The following is a 26231-nucleotide window of genomic DNA, read 5'->3' as shown; positions in this document are numbered from 1 at the left end:
TAGTTTATTCAATATGTGTCGTATAAATGAAAACAGTCAGCAAAGTATAAATACAAGCATAGATGCATTCATGCAACAACTTAATACCTTCATTATACCATATTGTTCTGTTACCACTTATAGAACTAGAAGAAAAAACCAGAATAAGTCTATATGTGATGATAAACCTTGGTTTACAGAATTATGTAAACAATGGTATAAAGAATACAAACAAGCAATACACATTATTAATGCTAACAAAACCAATGAGCATCGCTCTGATCTAGTCGGTTTAAAAAATATATATAAATGCTTACATTACAAATTAAAAACGGAATAAAAGGGCCAACAAGGTAACATGTTAAACTATTTCCGAAAATATAATCCGCAAACGTTTTACAAACATTTTTAGAAACGAAAACAATCTACGAACTCGGAATTAAAAAACAATGACTTTTTAAATAATTTTCGTAACCTTGCTATGGACGATCCAAATAATAACTATGACTGACGTAGAAGATTTTTTTTGTAAACTATGACCAACATAGCAGCGATCCGAATGTTAACGAACTAAACAAAGATATAACCGCTAAGGAAATATCCAAAGCAATACACAAGTTAAAGAAAAATAAGGCATGTGGTTACGATAAAGTTTTACATGAATATTTTATCAACTGTGGTGATGTCTTGGTACCATGTTTATTGCTATTATTTAGTAATGTTTTTAAGTCGGGTCATTTCCCACATAGTTAATCAGTTGGTTGCATTATTCCTATTTTTGAAAAAGGAAATTCTAACAATGTAGATAACTATAAGGGGATCACTCTGGTCAGGTCCCTGGTGAAACGATTTACCTCGGTTTTAAAAGAACTATTATTAAAGTTCGATCAAGAAAATGGCATCATCACTGACGCACAGTTTGATTTTAGAAAAAAAAGAAGTTTACTATTGATGTTGCTTTCATTCTGTAATCTTTGATAAATAGGACATTGAATAATAGAAAACGCTTATATTGTCGTTGGGGGTAACATGCTGACCATTATACATTCCTTATATAAAAGTGTTAAATGTTGCATCAAATATAACGATGGAATGTCCGATTTTTTTCTCTTGTAAGAACGGATTATTTCAGGGTGAAGTTTTGTTACCAATCTTGTTCGCTATGTATGTTAACGATTGTGAAATGTATTTGTCATCAGAAAATTGTCTTTGTATTGAAATACAGACTTTAAATTTATTTTTAATAATGTATGCTAATGATATGGTACTATCAGCTGAAAGCGCCGAAGGATTACAAAAATGATTAATGCTTTTCAAAGTATACTAACAAATCGAATTTAACTGTAAATACCAATAAGTCTAAAAGTGCTGTTTTAAGAGATGGAGGAAGAATTCGATATAATGAAAAGTGGTTTTATAATTATTACGAATTAGAGGTAGTTAATGAATTTGTTTATTCATAATTATTGTTTTTTGTATAATGGTAAATTTAGTCGTACACACAAACGTGCTGAGCAAAGACGCAAAGCCCTGTTTTCAATGTTAAATGTGTGTAATAATTTTTCTTTAATATTGAAACAAAATTATCCATTTTCGACACATATCTTAATAGTGTTCTTAGCCATGGAGATGAAACCTGGGGTTTTCATTCTGGCTAAGATATCGAACAAATTCATATTCAATTTTCTAAAAAAAATACTTGGGGTACATAAAGGAACTTGTAATGAGTTTATATAGCGAATTAGGACGGTTTCCCTTACAGATTACAAGAAAATTAAAATTCTTCAAATATTGGATTAAAATGCGAAATTCGAATAATTGTATTTTAAGATTTCTATATGAGATAATGAATATATATTAATGAATATATATGAAGATAATTGGTTAATGAATATTAAACAGGAACTAAATGAACTGGGATTAAATTATATATGGGATTTAACACATGTTAAATATAATATAATAATATAATTAAGGAAAGGATATGCGACACATTTAAACAGCTTTGTTACAGTCGAATAATAGTCATAGCAAAAGGGAAGCTCCACCAGTATATGTTAAATGAATTTAAATTATAAATGTACCTTCAAAAACCCATAAACAATTAGCATTTAAAGGAAATAGTAAAGGTTAGAATATCTTCTCACAATCTAAATATAGAATCTGGCCAATATAGAGGTATTGATAGACAAGAAAGAGTATGTACATTTTGCAATAATAATGAGATAGAAGACGAGTAGCATTTTATTATTTATTGTTCAATATACAATGTTTTAAGGAAAAAGTTCATAAAAGTTTACTATTATAGACATTCTAGTGTTTTAAACAATTTTCATCTTCTATCCATAACAAAGAACGCAATAACCTTGGACATTTTTTAAATCTCTAAAAGCCTAAAATGCATTTCCAGGCATTTGGAATTTAAAAATTTGTATTTTAAAATGTAATTTAGCACACAACAGGAGTTAAGATTATCGACCCGAGGAATATGTTAAATATGTTCAGTACAGAGTGACAGAGGATATATACTTCTTATATGCAAAGCGGAATTCCACATGGTCCCCATCTGACATCGGGATCAATTGTGAAGCACCATGCAATTTTAGACCCATCCGGATCTCGACAGAAATTTTCCACCTCCGAGAGTGACGTCACATAGAAGTCAGCTGGATTTGTTTGGCTATGTCCATGAGGCGTCTGCTGGTCAAACCTCTGACACGTGATCCCCGAAGTTGTCGTCATTCTTCTTCCGGTGTACGCCGCTTTTCCTTTTACTACGCGGTAACATTCTAGTTCCGGTGCCGTGGCGCAGAAACCTACAAGAGAAAAACATCGAGAATACTACACAATTGGCTGCTAGTAGAAGGCCGTTTAGGTCGGGGCTCAAAGAGCCAGAGAGTCCCCAACCCACCCCCATACCGACCCCATTTTTTAATTAATTGTTTTGGTCAAATAATAGATTTTGACTTTTTATAACTGTTTATAATTAAATTTCCATTACATTCCTTACAATTTAACGTCATCCCATTGGTCCAGCCGTAGCAACGGGAGGATGTTTCATTTGTTGATGTAGTATACGGGCATATGCAATTCCGTGGGATTTGAATGTTAATTTTTGGAACCATCCATGATTGTGATTGTTATAGCATTTAGACGGCATTTCCTCGGTTTCTCTCCAATTCAACCAATCGGATATCAACATTTTGATAGTCTTAATCGCGAAGACACGCCAAAAAGCCGTCTTAATAAAGAGTCATGTGACCAAAATTACTTCGACGCAATTGGCCAGACATGACCGCCAAGAGCTGTACGAATGACGTCAAAACAACTGGCGCGAACACGCAATGACGCTTTCCCCGCCCATATCAAGTAATGGAACTATGCAGTGCCGTTTAAATCGGTTAAAAGGCTTCACTCCACCCTTCTTATTTCTGAAGAAATGTCTTAATGCCTTCTAATATATATGTATGAATATGGTATGCAGGGTCATAAAACATGTTAACCCAACAAAACAACACACACAAAAACACAAACAAAAAAATGTAGTTTATATTATAAAATTTATATATGCCTAAATTATCTCTGTTTCTCACGTAAAATAAGGGAGTATATGACATTTTTTATTATGGTGAAAATTCTATATTACCTGCTCTTAAATATTATGTCTGCATTTCAACCAAAATGTTTCACTCAGTATTAACATCAGCATCCAACTCATCACCATCAAGGACAAATGTGTGCTTTTGATGATGAAACATGTCATTTTGCATTTTAGGACATATCTTAGGAAACAGTTTTGAAATAGAGATTTATTTGGTGATTGTTGTGGCAGCCATTTTTCAAAATGGCCACTTTGGATGCCATTAAAGCCAGTGTAAGTGTCAGAAATGTTTGGGGTTTTTTAATTTTAAAATACCTAAAATTAAAGATTTACATAGTTTATATCATAATTAATTTCAAACACGGTTCTTTGGAGACTGGTTATGTCCACCCTGTCTCTTGAGATAAAGTCACTTACATATTTAATTATTTTGCAAACATTCGCAGGATTCATAGTACACTGGTTAGTACATACACCAAATGCACATATTGCAGGCATGAACCTTGTAGGGCACATAAGTCACATGCACCTGGAATAATTTTTGAATGATGTAGTGGAGACGGAGGCGAGATTATTTGCTGGGCTGCATTCCATGATAACCATCAGCCAGGAAGTACAACCTTGAGAGGAATGTGATCATCATTTCTCTTGTATACATTTACTTTTTGCCGCTGCCTATTCATAACTCAATGTGTGTGGTGAAAACAGAAGTTGGCATTCTCAATCCCAACCAAATCTTTATAATCATCCTGGATCACCCTTTGTATGCCAAGGACAAACGGATCGAATGTATATTATATCCATTAAGTCATAGTGAATATGACTTAATTGTGCTTCTCAGGTGACTTCATAGGAATGTGGCAGCTCTCAATATGGTAGCAAATCTTCTTGAAGCTAGTAAATTAGTGGATGTCCTAGGTTGAAGTTGCCTCTTCGGGATTCCTTTCCCAAAAGCCGCTAATGTGACACATCTGCGCCATCCTACAGTAGGAGGCATGTATGATTTATATTTCACATCGGTCAAAGACTGATGCAATCACAGAGCTGAATCATGAACCCCGTTCTTGGTTTGTTTTTCAGTTCTGAAGTTGGCAATACAAGTAATCTCTTTCTCTGAACATTTGTATATGTCACCAGAGGCTCGATATGGGACAAAGACTTCAGTTGGGTTCAGAGGTCTTTATTCTGGGATCACCTGGGGGCTGTGCAGATCCCGATGCATATAAAATATACATTCGCACATATACAACGACCCTGGAATAACAAAAGGACATAAAAAAAAGTTTCCAGGTTACAACATATATTATTTTACCATGCATAACACTATTTGACAAGTACAAATTACTACAATATTATATATACAGGCATTTCAATTCAAACAGACTCAAATCAAATATAATTATAATTCAAAGGTCAATTTAATTATCACACATCATTGCTATAAGCATGTGCTAAGCATGTCATAAACCTATATAAATACTTTTCTGTAGTCAATAACACACAGAATCACAAACATCACAGGAATAAATATTTCACATACCGGCTGTGGGTCAGGTCGTTCGAATAATGATGCTGGCTGTGTTACATCATTAATAACTTGTCAACAAAATACCATTTATAAATAGGTGTGCATAGAATATATTCATATATATCTTTAATAATAAAGTAGATTAATAACCGATTTAGTTATTTACTTAATTTTATTATCGTCAAACCTAATCAAATATTCGTCTTAGAAAACAAATATCCCAATACAATTATAAACATTATCAAACACTACTTCAACCCATTCGCTATAGAATAAGTTTAATCAACTGCTTACACATGCTAAGTTCTAATTTAAGGTTTATCATAAAATATACATACACTAATCTATTTTTCTACTTAAAACATATGGTTATTGTTTAAAATATACCGTTTTTATTTACCTCTGTTTGTTAATAAGTGTGCTGTGCAGAACTTGATCAAATATAAAACTTGCAATGCAGAAACGCATTTCTGTCTGGCTTGAATGTTTAAAAGTCTCTGACTCCAGAGAACACAAGGTAACAAAAGAAACAATAGATGAGCTTCCTACTGAACGACTGTCTGTCCTGAACACCGAGTTGACTGTGAACACAGCCCAAGCTGACAATACCAGAAACACAGGAAAACAATTGAAACAAAATAAGAGACAGATTTGTTCTATTAGAGTTAGAAAGAATAAAATATATGTAAACTTTTTTAACATTGTAGTGTATGTGAAATGCAATTTAAAACATCCGGTTATAAACTCCCCTCCCAAATAAAATGATGTCCTCATCATTCATTATGGTTCTGTTGCAATAGATGAGCATAACTTTACACACCTTCCTAGGTTCTGTTCCAATAGATGAGCATACCTCTACACACCTTCCTAGGTGCTCTTGAGAAAAACACCACTCTCTACCAAAGCCTGCAGAAAAGTAGCTTTCTCTCTCCAAATACATTCTGGAGTACATGCTGTTTGGAGCATACTATTTTTTCCACTTCAGAATCTAGCTGGTGGGAGTCTGCCTCTATTGGATCTTCTGGGTATCGGCAATGTGTCCTCTGCATCTGGAGTGTCACGGTCTGATTCTGGTGAAGAATCATGAGAGCTGACACCATCTTTCCCACCATTGGATCCTACGGAGTGGTATAGAGTTCGGTTCATGATCTTGTTCCAACTGTTGATCCACTGGTAAAGTGTTTGTTTCCAACGGTTCTTCATCTGGTTCTTTATCCTGTTTAACACCGTTGCTGATCTTAATATCAGGTTGCGTGGTATCTCCTGAACCAGTTCCTTCTCCAGCATCTGTGACAGCTTTGTTTGGGCCGCCGACCACTGGAGGTTCTTGAACTGTAGGACCAACCACAAACCCATCAGAATCCTCCTCCAACAAACTGTCATCTCCCAGATGGGGTTGCTCCATCGTTGGATTCTGATGACTGGTTTTCTCATTGGTGTCTCTGCTATGTGCCGTCGTGGTCTTGTCGTCGTTTCGGGGGGGGGGGGGGGGGTGTCATGCAGCATTCGTATTGGCTGTTTGTGTTTTCCCTCGAAAGCCAATTGCCTGACAAGTACTCGATCTCCTATATGGATGATTGTGCCTCGCACTTTTGCATCAAAATATTTCTTCTGCTTGTGTTGGCTTTGGTCAGTATGGTCAGATGGCAGCTTGTAAGAATCCTGTAGTCGTTTCCTGAGTCCTGGAACATAACTGGACAGGTCCTTCGTGCCTTGCTGCAAAACCACGCCAAGTGCTACATCCACAGATAATCTGGGATGACGGCCAAACATCAAAAAGAAAGGTGAATGTCCTGTTGGCTCATGTCTCGTGCTGTTGTAAGCATGAACAAGGCGTGAGACCTAAAACATCCAGTCTGTCATCTTGATAGGATCCAATGTTCCCAACATACTAAGAAGAGTCGTGTTGATCCTCTCAGTTATACCATTTCCCATCGGGTGGTATGGGGCTGTTCTCGATTTCGTTATCCCTGTAATTGAACAAATCTGCTTGATGAGCTGGCTTTCAAAGTTGGTTCCCTGATCAGAATGGATTCGAAGAGGAAATTCATAGTGAACAACGAGAAGTTATTGAAGAGAGTTTCTGCTGCTGGCGTTCTTGCTGTCTGGTTTCTTGTAGGAATAGCCTGGAGATAACAGGTGAAGTGATCTGTGATCACCAAGATGTTTTGGAAACCTCCTTTGGATGTCGCAAGTGTCAGATAGTCCATGCAGACTAACTACATTGGCTAGCTGGTGGAGATGTTGACTAATGGAGCACGAATATTGGTGTTCAAGTTCCGTCTAACGCATCTACCACACTCTTTAATCCAGTTGTCAACAGCCTTGAACATCCCTGGGAAATATAATATTTCTTGCAAAAGTGACACGATCCTGTCACGTCCTTAGTGTCCTGCATCATTATGGAGTCCCTGGAGAGCACGCTTCCTGTATTCAGTTGGTAAAGCCAGCTGTTTTCTCTCCTCCCCATTGATCTGTGTCCTTCGATAAAGTACTCCTTTATCAAGTGACAAATGATCAAGTTCCCTAAACAACGTTGTTGACTCTGGTGAAACAGGAACTCGATCTCAGGAACATAGAGCTACAAAGTTAAAGTTTGTTTTGTTTAACGATACCATTAGAGCACATTGATTTATTAATCATCGGTCACTGGATGTCAAACATTTGGTTTTATAAACTAAGAGCAAACCACTATAAATTTCCTTTGAACTTACTTGCGCTTTAGTCAATGTCCACATTGTACACACCAGCAGAAAGGTGTGTGCACACCCTACTTTTGAACAGACCCTTTATGACAGACACAAAATACCCCTTTTTCTACAGAAACTGTCTAAACTTTGTGGTGAATTTGGCCAAATATGACATAACATCTTGCATCGGTAGTTAGAATATTTCACACAAACCTTTTCAAATTTCTATATCCGCCCCTAACAACATAAAAACAAATATTTATTCATCTTTTAGTGTAGTTTACATGGTTTCCTTTCTTTTAACATGTCAATATTTTAAAGACAGCATATGGTGTCACCTTATTTCATAATGACCTTCATATTCATCATAAAAAAAATCCAACCATATCTGCATACAATAATCATTATAAATATCATTGGTTTCAAACATTAACATGAAATTCCCACGGGACCTATTTTAGCTGCATATGCCTACACACTTAGGCCACACTAAAATATGACTTGTTTAGCGTCCCCGCCCGACCAGATAAATGCCCCTGACCTCCAAATATTTTTTAATTTTATTAAAAAAAAAGCACTTCAAATAAAGTGTAAACACTCTCAATACAACGTTTTCCTGCCTATTATTGTTATTGCGCAATCAACGACGACGTCAATTTTCTATCGGACAAAGGATGTACCACTTGCGCCTGCGCATTAACATCGACGCCATTTGTTTTGTTTTCTGTTCAGTCATTATCATGTAAATACAACAATCATGCAATGGAGTAAGTAAATAGGTTAAAATATGCCTTTGTCTGTGTCACGGGGATTCTATAATTCCCGTAACTGAGTAAAACACGATTATCAAAATGTCTCTCCTACTTGTATATCTATTAGATCACTCTGTAACAGGCTGTTAAACCTAGTATGGCTCGTCTCTAGGTATGATCAGAGATACGATCTTATATAAAGTATATATTATTATAGCACGTTAGTTCTCTAGAAAACACAACAAAAACACAATACACTTTGGAATCTGTATTAATCTACGCTGACAAATGTACAGCCGTAGTAGTAATTAATAACAACAATAATAACAACCCAGAACTGATCACTTAATTAGTTAATCTCTAGGTGTCTAGTTACACAATATGCGAATCACTTCACCGTTACACCACACCTACACGTGTGATAATTGAGAAACGCTTACAGGAGAAGTTAATTAATAAAGGAATTACAACACCATTCCTAACTGGTTAATTTTTAATTAACCCTTACTACTCGTTCAGTAACGTGTGATAATTTAGGAACGCTTCTTGGGGAACTTAATTAATAAAGGAATTACAGCTCTATTCCTAACGCGTTAATTTTTAATTAACCCTTAACTACTCTTCCAGTAATCTGTAACACAAAATTAATACTGGTACCTATCACAATAAAGACAATAACCTACAGTTTACCTAGGGTCTTCTAGGATGACTGGCTAAGCTTTATATTAACAAATACTCATATAATGTTAGAACAAAAAGTCTACGATTTACTTCGTCAGATGACCGAAGACACTGTCTAAAGAATATTGGTATAATACAGTATTAAAATATTTAAAGTCACATCAATCACATCAAGGTTATACACAGAGCAGAAATGATATTTACCAAAGTCCAAACAGACTAACGTTCCCAGGAAGCTTCCTAATTCGTTCTCCTCGATATCTCTAAATCCTAGCTATTTATTATAAATTCAGAATTGGCCTGGGGGTACACGGCGGTACCTCCCCCTATCATCTCATACTAGCGTCGGTATATTTCTCTCTGATCGTCAGACTTACTGACGCCAGTCGTCGCCATCACGGTTGTAACTACTCGCCACATGGCCTCCGCAGCTGGACTGAGGGTGTGTATTAGGCGTACCGATCGAGGACGGTCGCGCAGAAGTCTTACGTAACAAGTTGCCCATCTGGGCTACGGGCAATTAAACTGCACACGGCCCTCTAACACAATTAAAATCGCCACAGGTGAAACAAATTTAAGAGCATGTACCGTGACACACCCCCACCTCAAAAAGGATATTTCCTCTACTCTAGGAATAGGGAAATATACTACATTAAAACAAAAAGGTGCGTTAACCGACGCATACGGGCATTTATAACACATGTAATAATAAGGTGACTACCAGTAATCACACTGAGTCTCTGAGTCCCTGGTATACAAATAAAATATATATAAACAAAACAGAAATCAAGAATGTCAACACATTATCATAACGTTCAACTTCGGGACAGGGCATCAGCGATTACATTGGATGTGCCCTTGATATGTCCAATGGTAATTGGGTATTCTTGCAGAGGAAGACCCCATCTCAAAACTCTCTGGTTGGAGGCTTTCATTAGGATGGTCCAGTCCGTCTTCGTCTTCTGGGAACAGCACAGCTCCAGCACCCACGTCACTGGCACCCACAGCTAGCTTGAAAGGCACTCGGTAGTCTGGTGCTGCCATCACGGGAGACGAGTAGCGCCTCTGCTTGAGACGGTTGAATGACTTCTCGCATTCACCTGACCAATGGAACTTCGTTTCCTTCTTTCTCAGCGTCGCACGTTTTCCAGGTCTTCTCCGACAGGCACGCTGCCGAATCGGTGTAGCGTTAGGTTCCAAGCGCACATCCTGGCTTAAGGTGTTGGTAATCGTTGGAAGGTTATGACAAATGGAAACATTGTCTTGTTTCAACGTAGTCAACCTTGCTCGCTGGGGGTTCAAGTCTGCTAGAATCTGGCCGTTGGCCAACTTGACCTCTGCAGTCTTGACGTCATCACAGGAAATTGAGTGTCTCTCAATTTGGACCGGTCTCTCTGGAACTATCGGCAGTCTGTCAAAATAACCTTTTAGCAAATTGATGTGACAATACCTACTTTTCCTAACCCTATCAGGAGTGTTTATCACATACCCTGTCTCATTAACCCGTTTGAGCACAACATAGGGCCCGAAATACCTGTTCTGCACAGAACCCCGTTTAATGGGAAGGTACAGCAGCACCTTGTCCCCTGGTTTAAATTCCCGACTCCTAGCCTTCCTATCAAACACTGATTTTATTTTGCTCTGAGCATGGCTCAGCTGCTTCCTAGCTAGTTCGGTCGCCGGCAACCTCCTATCCCTAACTCTTTTATTCATCAATACTCTCTCAGTTAACAATGTAGTGCGAACTGCCAACAATTTTGGATCAGCCCCCTGCTCTAGTACTAACTCTTGTCTATTACAAGGTAAATCCCCTCTATCAAACACAACGGGTTCAATTCCCCTCTGCGGGAGATCAATGGGTTCCACCACATTTAATTCCTCAGTTGACTTATCTACAATTTTACTGATAACCTCATCCACTCCAATTTCATGGCTCACACACGTATCAGACAAATCACAAATATCCTCTAGGTCTCGTGTTACCCTACTGGCCATAGCCCTAGTCATTACACACGCAGGATATTTAATCTCATCAACCTCACACTCTTCTATTGGTAACGTGCTGTCTTTAATTAACAGTTGGTCACATTTCGGCTGACAACACTGACTAGTCAAATCATTTCCCAACAAAACTCCTATGTTTTCAACAGGCAAGTCCTTCACAACACCCATAATGACTGGTCCCGTCACAAACTTCGAACACAAGAAAACCTTATGTAACCGGACAACCATATTTTCTCCAGTAACCGAGGTTAAAACCAAACTACGTCCTATGTCTGAATTTTCAATACCAGCTAAACACTCTTGCGTTATCAGACCCTGACTACACCCGGTATCTCTATAGATTGATATTGCCTTAGGACACAACTCTTGTTTCACATCACAAACCATACCAGTGGACACATACGGGTTTACTTTCTCTGCCATGGGACTAACCATTAACTCTCTCGCTAACGGAGCTGACCTCACTAAACCGACCACTTGCGCATTATCGCGTTTCCTTTTAAAACAGTCCCCGATAAGATGGTTATCCTTTTTACAGTAACTGCAGTGTGGACGAAAAGTTCGTGCATTGGCTGATAATGCAGGCCTATCCTTACTTTGCCCACCAGGTACATTCCTTGCCTGACTAGCTGACCAGCTAGATGACTCTCCCCGATAGTTACTTTCCCGGGAAAAGCCTGGCTGAAATTTCTTCTTATCACCCTGTTGTAAGGAGCTACCCTGTACTGCCTGAGCTTTGTGTATTAACACGTAATCATCTGCCACTATGCCTGCCTCCTCTATCTTTTTGACATCACGATCCTCTAAATGAATACGTAAGCTAACTGGTAATCCATTTTTAATGTCCTGTAAGATCAACAACTCCCGTAACTCGGTATATGACTCTACCTGATGAGACACCACCCATTTATCAAACATCCCTGCCTTCTTAGCCACAAACTCACTATAAGACTGACCCTGCGTTTTTCGCAACTCGCTATACCGTAAACGATAATCCTCAGGTCGTAATTCATAAGCCCTCAACACTGCAGCCTTAACTAAGTCGTACTGACTTGCTCGCTCATCACTCATTGAATTATAAGCTATACTAGCCTTCCCCTTAAACTTAGACACGGCTAACAATGTCCACTTAGACTCCGGCCAATTTAGCTGCTTAGCGGCCCGTTCAAAAAGTTGAAAGAACATATCTATTTCCTCGTCATCAAATACCGGCACTGATCTATAAGCCTCCGACATGTTAAACCCATTTCCGGCTTCTCGTCTGACTTCTTCAGTATTCAACTTTAACTCATGTTCCACTTTTAATTTTGCTAACTGGAATTCTCTATCCCTATCTCTCTCTTCTCTCTCTCTCTCTCTATCTCTCTCTCTCTCTTCTCTATCCCTCTCTCTATCTTCTCTATCCCTCTCTCTATCTTCTCTATCTCTACCTTCTTTTTCTCTCTCTCTCTCTCTCTATCCCTCTCTCTATCTCTCTCTTCTCTCTCTCTATCTAATGCACGTTCCTCTCTTTCGTACTCAAGCTTTTTAAAAGCTAATTGTTGTTCCACACTTAAATCATTTATCTCTATCTCTGGAACAATCTCACTGTCTTCCATAACAGGACTATCACCACAAACTTCCTGGATAATAATTGTCCTTATATCTCCTAAGGTTTTAGCTGATGTTAAATCAATTTCTCGCTCACCCGCGATTTCAACTAACTCGGCCTTACGTGCTCGCTTAATCTCCACTACACTGAGCGTAGGCCTATCCAGCAAATTCTTATCCATGTTTAGATATGACGCACTTATTATTAATTAATTTTCTAGTGAACAACGTGCTACTTCTGGTTAATTTGTAAAATTAATTTATAAAGCCCCCATTTACAAACAATACTTTTTTAAATATGCATGTCCCGTTTCAGATCCGGGACGAGCGCCCCAATTTTCTACTCCTGTCACGGGGATTCTATAATTCCCGTAACTGAGTAAAACACGATTATCAAAATGTCTCTCCTACTTGTATATCTATTAGATCTCTCTGTAACAGGCTGTTAAACCTAGTATGGCTCGTCTCTAGGTATGATCAGAGATACGATCTTATATAAAGTATATATTATTATAGCACGTTAGTTCTCTAGAAAACACAACAAAAACACAATACACTTTGGAATCTGTATAAATCTACGCTGACAAATGTACAGCCGTAGTAGTAATTAATAACAACAATAATAACAACCCAGAACTGATCACTTAATTAGTTAATCTCTAGGTGTCTAGTTACACAATATGCGAATCACTTCACCGTTACACCACACCTACACGTGTGATAATTGAGAAACGCTTACAGGAGAAGTTAATTAATAAAGGAATTACAACACCATTCCTAACTGGTTAATTTTTAATTAACCCTTACTACTCGTTCAGTAAACGTGTGATAATTTAGGAACGCTTCTTGGGGAACTTAATTAATAAAGGAATTACAGCTCTATTCCTAACGCGTTAATTTTTAATTAACCCTTAACTACTCTTCCAGTAATCTGTAACACAAAATTAATACTGGTACCTATCACAATAAAGACAATAACCTACAGTTTACCTAGGGTCTTCTAGGATGACTGGCTAAGCTTTATATTACCAAATACTCATATAATGTTAGAACAAAAAGTCTACGATTTACTTCGTCAGATGACCGAAGACACTGTCTAAAGAATATTGGTATAATACAGTATTAAAATATTTAAAGTCACATCAATCACATCAAGGTTATACACAGAGCAGAAATGATATTTACCAAAGTCCAAACGGACTAACGTTCCCAGGAAGCTTCCTAATTCGTTCTCCTCGATATCTCTAAATCCTAGCTATTTATTATAAATTCAGAATTGGCCTGGGGGTACACGGCGGTACCTCCCCCTATCATCTCATACTAGCGTCGGTATATTTCTCTCTGATCGTCAGACTTACTGACGCCAGTCGTCGCCATCACGGTTGTAAAAACCGCACTCGCAGAGGTATTACGTAACTACTCGCCACATGGCCTCCGCAGCTGGACTGAGGGTGTGTATTAGGCGCACCGATCGAGGACGGTCGCGCAGAAGTCTTACGTAACAAGTTGCCCATCTGGGCTACGGGCAATTAAACTGCACACGGCCCTCTAACACAATTAAAATCGCCACAGGTGAAACAAATTTAAGAGCATGTACCGTGACAGTCTGTCTATAAATAACAGTAACAATTCGTTAGATGTCTTCTTCCTGCACTCCGCCATTCTACATGCAAAATAAAAAATAAAAATAAAAACCTCCCTCCCTATCTGGAGAAATTGAAATGGGTAGACGCTAAAATGTTTTTTTTTTTTGTTTTTTTTAATGTTGCCTTGTGTCGGAACGTCATTTATCCCGCAATCACTGTGTACACTGGCAAGATATGATGACTAGATAAGGCTCCATATTATATATATAGCAATGAAATATGTAGATCTACAGTCACCATAAAAGTGATATCCGGTGTATTTGAGCTACAGTGAAAATATAGAAATCGTATTTACTTTTTTGTAAAAGTTCATGATTAAATTATCTCCCTTTGTGTCCTTTCTTCGCATTTAAGTTCGATGATTACCAGTGAATCTGATCGTATTTTAAAACAAAAAATGCAAGCTAAACAACTGTACCTGTAAAAAGGGGATATGAAGTGCAATTATGATAAAATATCTGAAAGGAATTAAATACGAAGCTAAATATTGATAACACAATATCCTGTCATTGCGTTAAAATTTAACGGTGTTCGATTCGTTTAGTGTTTGTGGGTTCTGTAGGGTCGTTTTCCCCAGGTACATTTGCGCAGCAGTATTATTTAATAAATGTTAATTTAATAATTAAATAAAGCTATTGTTTATTCAAATTTCTTTTAAATTTTCTGGAAAAGTTCCATCCGAAGAAATATATCATGGCGTTACGTGTTTAAGATAGTATAAGCGAAAGTTATTAACAAAAAGCGAATAAAAAAATTAGGAAAGATGTATATAATAAATAAACCATTTCATAATGTTTTTTTCGAATACGATTTTTATGTCATCTTGTAATGTGCGAAAAACATATTTTCACTCATTACTTCGCACTTTGTGAAAATATGATTTTCACACATCACTTATTGACATACAAATCGTATTTTAAAAAAAACAACCATGAAATAGCCTCTATATATTTTCGGTCACAGACAAAATATATAGGTCACGTGATATAAGCCCGACTCGTCTCGAGAATTGCAGACTAGATTTTCTTTAAATCATTTGTTTAAATACAGGAAATACAAATAACATTTAGTTTTACAAAACTTGTATAATATATATCAATTAGAGTTTAGAAATGCTTTTTGAATGTGACAGAATGTAGCTAGTGTCTTACAAAGAATGACGTCATACGGCAAAAGCCTTGTTATAGTCCCTGCCACTCTCCTCTAAAAATTATTTTTGTAAATAATTTCGGTTTGGTTTCACGTAAGAAGAAAAGTAAAAGTGTTTAGGAAATAACTAAAAACGACAATTTGTGTGTGCAATTAGAAATATTATTCGGTTTAGAAATAAATAAAACTAATACACACCATAGTAAGACAACAACGTCGCCGCCATTTTTATTTGATGCACTGATATAATCTTGCTATAATGAGATAACTCTCATTATTTTCTTGTTGCTCCCTCTTTAGTGAAATTAAGGTAGTAGTAGACCGTTAGCTCCCTTGTGTATGGGGGGTGGGGGGTGGGGAGGGGGGTGCACAGAGTTCGCAAATTTTGGTTTTGCACAGATCCATGTTTGAAGGCTAAAAGGCTAATTACTTGGAATAGGAAGTAAATTCTTACGCTTACTGATAGCCAAGGAGTTATTTTTTAAAATGACAATTGGTTTGTCACCAGCAGTGCAAACGGTTTTGCTGTGACAAAAGTGAGGCGTGATCATTTTGAATAATTTTCAAACAAGCTGATTTTGTGAAAAATTGAATAGCTAAACCTTTATTTAAAAGAGTGTTTTTGTAAAGTTTGATGAGCAAAGTTTCCATAAATATATGTGTGATATCCGCCAAATTCCGCTTGGGTGTGGTTCGTATGGGTGAACACTCTCAAAAATGCACCCAAAAGCATGCAGTTTGGACATATTATAATGAAAGTAACACAAACATTTAACTACAAATATTTAAAATACGTCTTCTTTATAACTATGTCCCTTTTTGTAATTTCCTTGAGGCAAAACAAACCTGTATCTTTCTTTATTTTTGAACCATAGGTGGGCTGGTATGTTTAAATCGTAGCTGAAGATTCACAAATAACTGTGGTCTTCTACCTAATCAAATGAAGTTATCTGTATCAAGACTTCACCAGTCCATAAACTAAAATGGCGGCCATAACGTTTTGTTACTATAGTATGTATGACAGTTTTATTTATTTTTGAAGCGAACATTTTCTTTAAATTGCATACAAACATTATCGTTTTTTGTTATTTCCAAAACACTTTTACTTTCCTTCTTTCGTGAAACCAAACCGAAATTATTTACAAAAAAGAAAAATCCAACATATTTACAGGATGGGACGGACTATAGGTTGATGATACTCGATTTGCGTACACAAAAAATAGAATAAATAATGATTTTCCGACTATTCCTGTAGAATTGCAGGATAAAAGAAATAACTCGCTGCATTCGCCATTCTAAACTTCGCAGGATAAAGTGAATATGATATCTTAAGACAGTATCCAGTTATTCCCTATATCTGATGTCGCACTGATCTAGTCCATTTAAATATATATATATTTACTTTGTCATACTAAGCGTTATTGTTTAAAAAGAAAAAATATATATAATCTAAAATAAAATATTAACTTTTAGTGTTATTATTAGGAAGTATGATTCAAATTTAATTATTGTCTGTTATTCCTTTTACCAATATGAAAAAAAAAAAACATTCGCAAACTTATGTCAGAACGGTGAACATGAAAAAAAACCCAGTCAATCCTTAATTATACTGCTAGGGCCAGTTTTACGAAGTGGTCTTAGCGATAAGATCATCTTAAGTGCATTGTTATAAGGAAGTTGGCCAACTTGACGGTTGCGTTATAAATTTCCTAACTCCCGACTTACGACGTGTGCCTTCAGATTAACAACTTGTATACGACGAAAAAAAATAGTAAGGTTTGTTTTATTTAACGACGCCACTATAGCACATTGATTTTTTATCTTATTATCGGCTATTGAACGTCAAACATATGGTCATTCTGACACTGTTTTTTTTTAGAGAAAACCCGCTGTCGCCACATAGGCTACTCTTTTACGACAGGCAGCAAGGGATCTTTTTATTTGCACTTTATGGATCACTGGTCGGTGCAAGTGGTTTACACGTACCCATTGAGCCTTGCGGAGCACTCACTCGGGGTTTGGAGTCGGTATCTGGATTAAAAATCCCATGCCTCGATTGGGATCCGAACCCAGTACCGATCAGCCTGTAGACCGATGGTATAACCATGACGCCACCGAGGCCGGTGTGTATACGACGAGAATCGAGTTGTATAGTGCTCAGACTAGCAACCGGTCAGTATCGTATTTCTAAAACAAGGCAATCAAAAATATGTTTAGACAATTTATATCGGTCTCGGCGGTGTCGTGGTTAGGCCATCGGAAATAAGGCTGGTAGGTACAGGGTTCGCAGCCCGGCACCGGCTCCCACCCAGAGCTTGTTTTAACGACTCAATGGGTAGGTGTAAGACCACTACACTCACTTCTCTCTGACTAAACACTAACAACTAACAACTAACCCACTGGTAGGTACATGGTTCGCTCAAACCACTAACAACTAACCCTCTTTCCTGGATAGACAGCCCAGGTAGCCGAGGTGTGTGCCCAGGATAATGTGATTGAACCTTAAAGGCATACTGTCACGGATTTAAGGACCTTATTTCTCTAAAACTGGATAATAAATAAAAAAATGCATTATTTGTTGGAAACCAAATCTAGCTATCGCATCACCTTAACTGAACTATGATGGGGTGAAATCCATGCCAACCCTCTTGGCAATTTTAGTTTTTGAATTATGGACCACAAAGTTTCTATATTACTTGTTTGGTTACGGACACTACAGAGAATCCTTACTGAATATAAAACACCCATAGTAATATGTTATTGGTAGGATTCTATTTTCAATGTTATTGCTGATTGTGAACTTAGTTGTATATATGAGAGACCTGAAATATTCGACATAGTTAGGTGTGACCCATATGCATCAACACAAATCAAACAGTTGGACCACAATATTTCATTGCAGGATAGCATAACATACTGAATCATGATTTGGTCCCTTTATTGTAAATAAAAAAGCCGTCTATGTATAGCTGGTATTCAAAACTTGTGGCACCATGTTCCAACCGTTTCTCAACCGAAATAGTCCAACAATAACCTACCGCACTCACTAAATCCTGATTGAAGTACTTGCATCATTATTAACAAAATAAATCTTCCAACAACAACACAAAACATTTGCCCGCCATTTTACATTTGCTAAACAGACAGAAGCAACTCGTCCTGCACATTAAGAAAAGTTCTGATTTAATCTGCGCCGTGCACTAGCAGCCTACGTACTCTGCGGTTATGATCGTTCTCTCATAATCTCGAATGACAGAGTACTCGGCCTACAAACGAAGATTTTGACAATATCATGACCGACCTCAGTGGTGTCGTGGTTACGCCATCGGAAATAAGGCTGGTAGTTACAAGGTACTTAGCCCGGTGCCGGCTCCCACCCAGAGTTAGTTTAACGAGTCAATGGCTAGGTAGGTGTAAGACCATTACACTGTTTTCTGTCTCTCTCTCACTAACAACTAACCCACTGTCCCGGACAGACAGTCCAGATAGCTGAGGTGTGTACCCACGACAGCGTGCATAAACCGTAATTGGATATATGCACGAACATATGATGAAATGAAATGAAACCACAATATTATGACTGCTGACAAACAGTAAAAATGTTCGATCCAATGCCATAACAACGAACTTACCTTGAGTTTCGTACTCCATAAAGTCTATCTGCCTTATGACGTCATCGCTGTTGGAACTGCTTGAGGATTTATCACGAAACCATGCACACGTTCCTTGGCGGTTGTCGGCTATGAAAGCCCTGCAAGTGAGGTCCTCTGCGCAGACAGAGCGACATTCGTCGAACGCTACCTTGCTGGCATTGTACAAGTCCATCTCAGTGACGTGTAGGTCCTCATAGTAGAGAACTCTCTCCAAGTGTGTCGCACGACTAGAACACGTCTGTTCACTGCTCAAAACTTTAAAAAAAAAAATTAAAAAAAAAAGAGGTAATTTAATGTCACAGACCCTAGATTCAACCTGAGAAAACTGAGACTGTTTGGATAATTTCAAACATTTAAAACCTTTGGTGAAAATTACAGTCGAGTGAAACAAGGGAAATATATCCACCTGTTACCTCCACCTATTACCTCCCCCCCCCCCCCCCCCAATTATACTGATGCATGTATAAAAAGAAAGAAAGAAATGTTTTATTTAACGACGCACTCAACACATTTTATTTATATGGCGTCAGTCATATGGTTAAAGACCACACAGATATTGAGAGAGGAAACCCGCTGTCGCCACGTCATGGGCTACTCTTTTCGATTAGCAGCAAGGGATCTTTTATATGCACCATCCCACAGACAGGGTAGTACATACCACGGCCATTCATATACCAATCGTGGTGCACTGGCTGGAACGAGAAATAGCCCAATGGGCCCACCGAGGGGGATCGATTCCAGACCAACTGCGCATCGAGCGAGCGTTTTACCACTAGCCTACGTCCCACCCCATATCCATGTATAAAGAGGAAACCTCGCCTTAACCCGAAAATCTAAACCTAACACTAACTTTAACGCTAACCCTAAAACTGTAGCCCAGTGGTAAAGTGCTCGCTTGATGCACGGTCGGTTTGGGATCGAATGTTTTTAAGTCCGTTTTTTGAAAATATGAAAAATACATATTGTGTTATTAAAAACACTTCAGATGTTTCATTTCAACTTATTTTCGTGTTTATATCCAAATAAGGTTCAAGCACGCTGTCCTGGGCACACACCTCAGCTATCTGGGCTGTATATCCAGGACAGTGGGTTTCTTTGTTAGTTGGCTAGTGGTTAGTGAGAGAGAAGAGGGTGTAGTGGCCTTACACCTACCCACTGAGCCTTAAGAACTCGCTCTGGGTTGGAGCCTGTACCGGGCTGCGAACTCTGTACCTACCACCCTGTAGTCCGATGGCCCTTTTATCTTTTTATTTTCAATATCAACATAATACATAAATAAATACAGCATGTATATAATAAAAAATAATAATAAACACACACACAAACAACCACTCACTGACTCACACCAAGCACACTTGTATAATTATTTAAAACTTTATAAAATTCTTATAAAGTCTTGAGGAATATTGACTGCTAATACTAATTATTAAGAGGATATTTAAAGATTAATACATCAACATTCAAGTCAAGGAACTTATTATCCTTAATATATTTATTAGTAAAAACAAAAAGTTTATTTTGAAAACAATATTGATTAAGAAGTAAACCAAAGAACTGACGCACGTATTGCTTAAAAAAACACCTAACAAGATTGATATTTGACCCTCTTGATTCAGCTACTACACGTCTTTTAAAAACTGATATTTTATAAACTGACAATATAATGTTTAAGAAATCATATGGACAATTTTGTTTTCTAACGTAACAACCAAATGGTAATAATATCTTTAGCCGATTTCTGAAACATTACAATACACATTTCATGAAAGATTGCTATTAAGTCATACAATTCATCAGAATATAAAACCCAATTACACCAATCTTCATCATCTTTCATGCAAACTGGACACTGACTGGACAAAATTTCACCATATTTATACAATTTACAATATGTAAAAATAATATTATGCACTATTTTAAAATCCCAATCAGTGTATTCAGGAGATTTATCACAATAATGAATGGATTTCCAAATTGGCTTCCATGATACATTAAAACTTAAATCCTTCCATTTTTCTAAACATGTAGGTAATTTGAAGTTTTGGGCAATTAAAAAAGAATATATGAATTTAACAGTGAATTTACTTGAATTTATTATGTCATTAATGAAATTAGACATTAATTGCATTTTATTTTTTAGATTATCCATTTCCGCACATCCAAAAGTGCTTTTGAACATCTTGGTGTTCGTGATACCACGAAATTCATTATTATAAAATTATAATTTTAAAAACAACAAAATCACATACGTCTGAGAAGTAACAGTTATGCAGACGAGCGCTAATTTATTTTAAGGGGTATTTGCCCGTCTCGGCTTCACAGATTCTCGTTTCATTGTATTGTGACTTTATCCAGATGTGTTACAGGTTTGTAGATTAAACAAACTTAGAGTCCATTTTCACCGGTTTAAACTAGGGTCTGTGACTTTTAAAGTACTTATAAAAACTGCTATATTCTGGAGCTCGCAAATACTATTTTGAATTTCTGTAGGTGCCACGTGACGACCAGAAATTAGCATTCTAAGCAAGAAACTGTAACATGTTTCTAACAATAAAGTGACCCCTTTTTTTTACAGTTTTCAAGAAGTTGGCCTATGTGCCCTTTTGTTTTTGGTCCCCTTCCAATCATATTTCTAATGTCCAGCCTAAATACACAATTAGATACCAGAAATTACTGGATGTCCAGAAATTAACATTCTAAGCACGAAACTGTAATATGTTTCAACGAAAAGTATCATATAAAGTTTTTAGAAAAAAATGTACCTTTAACGCAGCAGAAAACGAAAAGTTCCATGACAACGATATGTCGTAAAGCGGTATTGTATGAGATAAGTTCCATTACGTCTGACACTGTGTCCAAGAATTTGATATGTTTCTTCTTCTTCCTAGAAGAAGTTTCTCTTGTTGAGTCTTGACAATAAGACAACATAACAAAAACATATTCATGACGTCATTAACAGTAAGTTCGAGGGTGGTGATCGGGGAAGGCGAACTGGAAGGGAGGTATCCCCACTGCTTTATCAAAACCAAATGATTTTTTTTTTTTTTGTCTCATGGTATATAAAAAAAACACAAACAAACAAAAAAACCCACAAAAAAACAAAACAAAAAACAAACAAACAAAAAACACTTTAAAATAGAGACAAATTGATATTTAAAACACAATTATTTTGATTTTCGGAATCTATGAAATTCAATTTTAAGCCTTCCAAATACCACCCCCTAAATAGCTTGGATTCCTCGCCTTACTAAAGACATGTTCTTTGAGCTAGGCTTCCATATTTTTGTAAATTATTTCCTTTTGACTTTCTGTTCTTTTTCTGTTTTACAGTCTGCTTCTTCAGCGAAACGAGGCTTTTATTGTATGTTCTCTACATGAACGCACACGCCATGTCAAGCTTCATTTGCAATAAACAGGGTTTTTTAACACTACGCGGAGTCATACAGTGTGCACATTGTTTTTGTCGGTTCATAGTTGCATGAATCATATATATATTATATGATTTATATTTATATTTATATTTATCCTGATTTTTTGATTGATTGATTGATTTTTGTGTATCAAACAGAATGATCATCAGGCGTGTAGGCTGGTGGGTTGGGGCTTCGGACGAACCTCTCACCGTGCCCCCACCCCCACCACACACTACACACGGCCATTGGGTGTCGAAAAGAGTTTTTAAAATACTACTAAACGTTTCTGTGATGCCTTTTTGTTTTTGTTTTGTTTTGTCTTCTTATTTTTTGTCTATTTGTTTTTGGTGTTTTTGTTGTTGTTGTTGTTGTTTGTTTGTTTGTTGTTGGGGTTTTTAGTTTTTTGGGGGTGTTGTTTGTTTGGGGGGTTTTGCTGTGTTTTTTAAGGTATTACATGTCTAAAATAAAGTAAATTTTATATTCCCATCCATTTTTATTTTAAAATTGGGCGGGGGTGAAATTTAGTTTTGTATTTTGTATCTTCTAAGTTCAAGGGCCATAACTCTGTCAAAAATGGTTAAATCGCCATGAAAGTCAAGCTTGATATGTAACAGTACATGATAAAGCTAAACACAACATGTCAGCTGAGTATTTCGAGGTATTGCAAAAAACAAACTTGATATGTAGCAGAACGTGATAAAGCGATAGATTAGCTCGGTGTCTTGTGGCATTGCAGAAAAAAGTCCGCAAAATCTTTTTCGTATCTCTAAAGTTAAAGGGAAATAACTCTGTCAAAAATGGGTATATCGCCATGACAGTCACACCTGATCAGTAGCTGTAGGTGATAAATCTATACACAGCTCAATATCTCAAGGCATTGTGAAACAAAACACATCAGGAAAACAATATGTGGGAAAGACGGATGGACAGACAGACAGACAGACAGACAGACATATAGAAGGACGGAGACGAAACCAATAGTCCCCTCCGGCTGGACCAGTTGGAGACTAATACTTGCAGATTTTAAGGGGAGCTATTGTTTTCAGGGGGTGGGACCTACGGGGCTGAATCATCCCCTGCCCCCCCCCCCCCCCCCCCCCCCCCCATCATTTGAAAATTAAATTAATATATAAGTGTATAACTACCATCCCCAATTCATACACACACCGGTGGCGTAAGCTACAGACTGGAATGATAGTAAATATTCAGTTGGAAATTTAGACAAAAAGGATCCGCTAGGTTCATACCCGAACCCCTCCCCTGGTCCAGACCAACCTACTCAGCCCATGTTGATCAAATAATACCGGTCTCGGTGGTGTTGTGGTTACGCTATCGGACATAAGGCCGGTAGGTACAGGGTTCGCATCCCGGTACCAGCTCCCACCCAGAGCGAGTTTGAACGACCACTACACACACAGACAGCCCATATAGCTGATATGTGTGCCCAGGACAGCGTGCTTGAACCTGAATTGTATATAAGCACGAATATTTATTTATGGGATATTAGTATATTACGATCGCTAAATGTGTTAATTTAATGTTTGACGTCCGTGTTTTGGTCTTGCGGTCTTCGACTTTATTTAATTCCCAAATTCCTGTTCATATAAAAACTATGACACAACGTTGACATTAATATTATTCATGTAAATATTTCCATAACTACAAAGTGTGTGTACTTACACACTGAAAACATCCCATGGGCTCATAAATAAACCTGGGATAAATTTCCGTTTGATCGACTGTTGTGACATGGCTGCCGGGATTGACCTTGCCCTTCACTAAGGTTTATTTTCCTCCAAAACTTGTACGATCGATTAGCTATTTTCTTAGTTAAATGTATCCTAATATTGTTTGTACATTATGGCAAATCATTTTATTAATTAAGTGAGGTAATAACTGTAAAACTGATTACTGTAATATTAGTGCTTTTAGGAACTATATCCTTGTACGCTGAGAACCTGTTTACACATACTGGTTGCTAAGGTCTGATATATCGGTACACAATGTTTGTAAACAACAGTATAAACATGCTGTTTTTATAATATTCCCAAAGGCTTTTTCATTAAAACTATTTTATATTGAAATTAGACCAAAAAAGCATTTGTGTAGTTATAGTCTCGTTTTTATGCACATTAGAATTTGTTTGTATTATTAACCCGAATTCCCAATGTATTTGCAATGCACTTTAGCGTGTCTTTGTGCCTAGTGAATAATGTCGTTTTCACAATAATCCCAAAGGCTTTTTCATTAAAACTATTTTATAGTGAAATTAGACCAAAAAAGCAATTGTGTAATAATAGTCTCATATTTATGCACATTAGAATTTGTTTGTATTATTAGCTTGAATTCCCAATGTATTTGCTATGCAAAATGAGCGTGTTTTGTGCCTGGTTAATAATGTCGTTTTTATAAATATTCTAAAGGCTGGCTTTTTCTGTAAAATTGTTTTACGCAAATTTTAGACTAAAAAAGCAATTAAGAAATGTTAGTTTTATCTTTATGCACTTTAGAAATTCGCAGAATTAATTATTTCAAGTTGGTAATGCTTTTGCTATGGGTTAAACTGACGTATTTACAAAAGTTGAAGTTTCTTAGGATTTAGAGTGTGCATTTACAAACTGTAAACTGCAAATGGAAGCAGGACCAAAAAGCAATTACTTTATTTATTGAGCAATTGTGTGCATAACGTAATTATTAAATGAAATGATATTTATTTTGTAAAGGTAGATCTCTTCCTAGCGTGACGTAATTTCTGATTGGCTGTTATGACGTCACGTGGTACTTAAGAAAAAGTATAAAAGGCTGACGTCAATGGACGTCAACGGTTGTTCCCCGGAGTCGGTCACTGGTGAAGTCAGAGGCTGAATCTGGGGTGGGCGTGCCTGAACCCTAGTGGATAGGGGCACGTAAAATGAGTTGCCCGTCCCGTTGTTCTCACTTGTTCAACTTTCCAACTTTATTACATTGCATACATTTAAATTGACACTGGAATAGCTTTTACTTATATTTTTAAAGTCAAATTTTATTAACTTTACCATCTTTATTTAATTAACTTGTTTTATGAAAACAATATTTATAAGCAACTGCAAGCTGTTTACATTTATTGGAGATGCAGACCTCACTGGTTTAATATAACTAGAGCTGAAAGGAAGAGATCTATCTATCTATATGTTGGAAACTTACCTGCGAACATTAACTTTATTTCCATTTACTCATCACCTTTAAATAAATTTATAATTCTGAAAACTGGAACACTTCGTCTTTGTCATCTGTGGATGTTATTTGTATTCTCTGGACTTTGTTGATATCCTTGGGACGCGGCCACAACAATATATATATATATATATATATATATATATATATAAATGATAAAAGAAAACAAGTGTACAGTATATATGTATTTTAAAAAAACAATTTAAAGAAATAATTATCCTTTTACATGTTTCAGTCTTTAGTTATCTTCAGAAAGGAACTAAATAACTGCTAAATATGACGTCATGCATATTATGACGTTACTGTAGTAGAAGGGGATTGATTTAATTACG

The 26231-nt window shown here is 36.9% G+C and overlaps 1 protein-coding gene across 1 annotated transcript; it reads right to left on the bottom strand.

The window, feature by feature from the left end:
* Positions 1–1846: 1846 nt before the first annotated feature.
* LOC121373035 (hepatocyte growth factor-like protein) lies at positions 1847–24437 on the bottom strand. The gene is made up of 3 exons (XM_041499478.1): positions 24401–24437; positions 19253–19528; positions 1847–2795 (listed from the first exon to the last, which is right to left on the bottom strand). The coding sequence occupies exons 1-3, from the start codon at positions 24435–24437 to the stop codon at positions 2512–2514; spliced, it is 597 nt and encodes a 198-aa protein (XP_041355412.1). The 3' UTR covers positions 1847–2511.
* Positions 24438–26231: the final 1794 nt, after the last annotated feature.

The sequence above is a fragment of the Gigantopelta aegis genome, chromosome 5, assembly GCF_016097555.1.
Source record: "Gigantopelta aegis isolate Gae_Host chromosome 5, Gae_host_genome, whole genome shotgun sequence".
Classification (NCBI taxonomy): domain Eukaryota; kingdom Metazoa; phylum Mollusca; class Gastropoda; order Neomphalida; family Peltospiridae; genus Gigantopelta; species Gigantopelta aegis.
Note: the sequence above shows the minus strand (reverse complement) of the source record. Positions and strands in the feature narration are given on the sequence as shown.

Excerpts from the sequence above, each read along its gene's own strand:
- LOC121373035 (XM_041499478.1), bottom strand. The coding sequence starts at position 24,437 with ATGTCACAACAGTCGATCAAACGGAAATTTATCCCAG. Across the intron at positions 19,529-24,400 it reads CAAACGGAAATTTATCCCAG|TTTTGAGCAGTGAACAGACG; the intron begins GTTTATTTATGA and ends TTTTTTTTAAAG. Across the intron at positions 2,796-19,252 it reads TATGGAGTACGAAACTCAAG|GTTTCTGCGCCACGGCACCG; the intron begins GTAAGTTCGTTG and ends TTTCTCTTGTAG.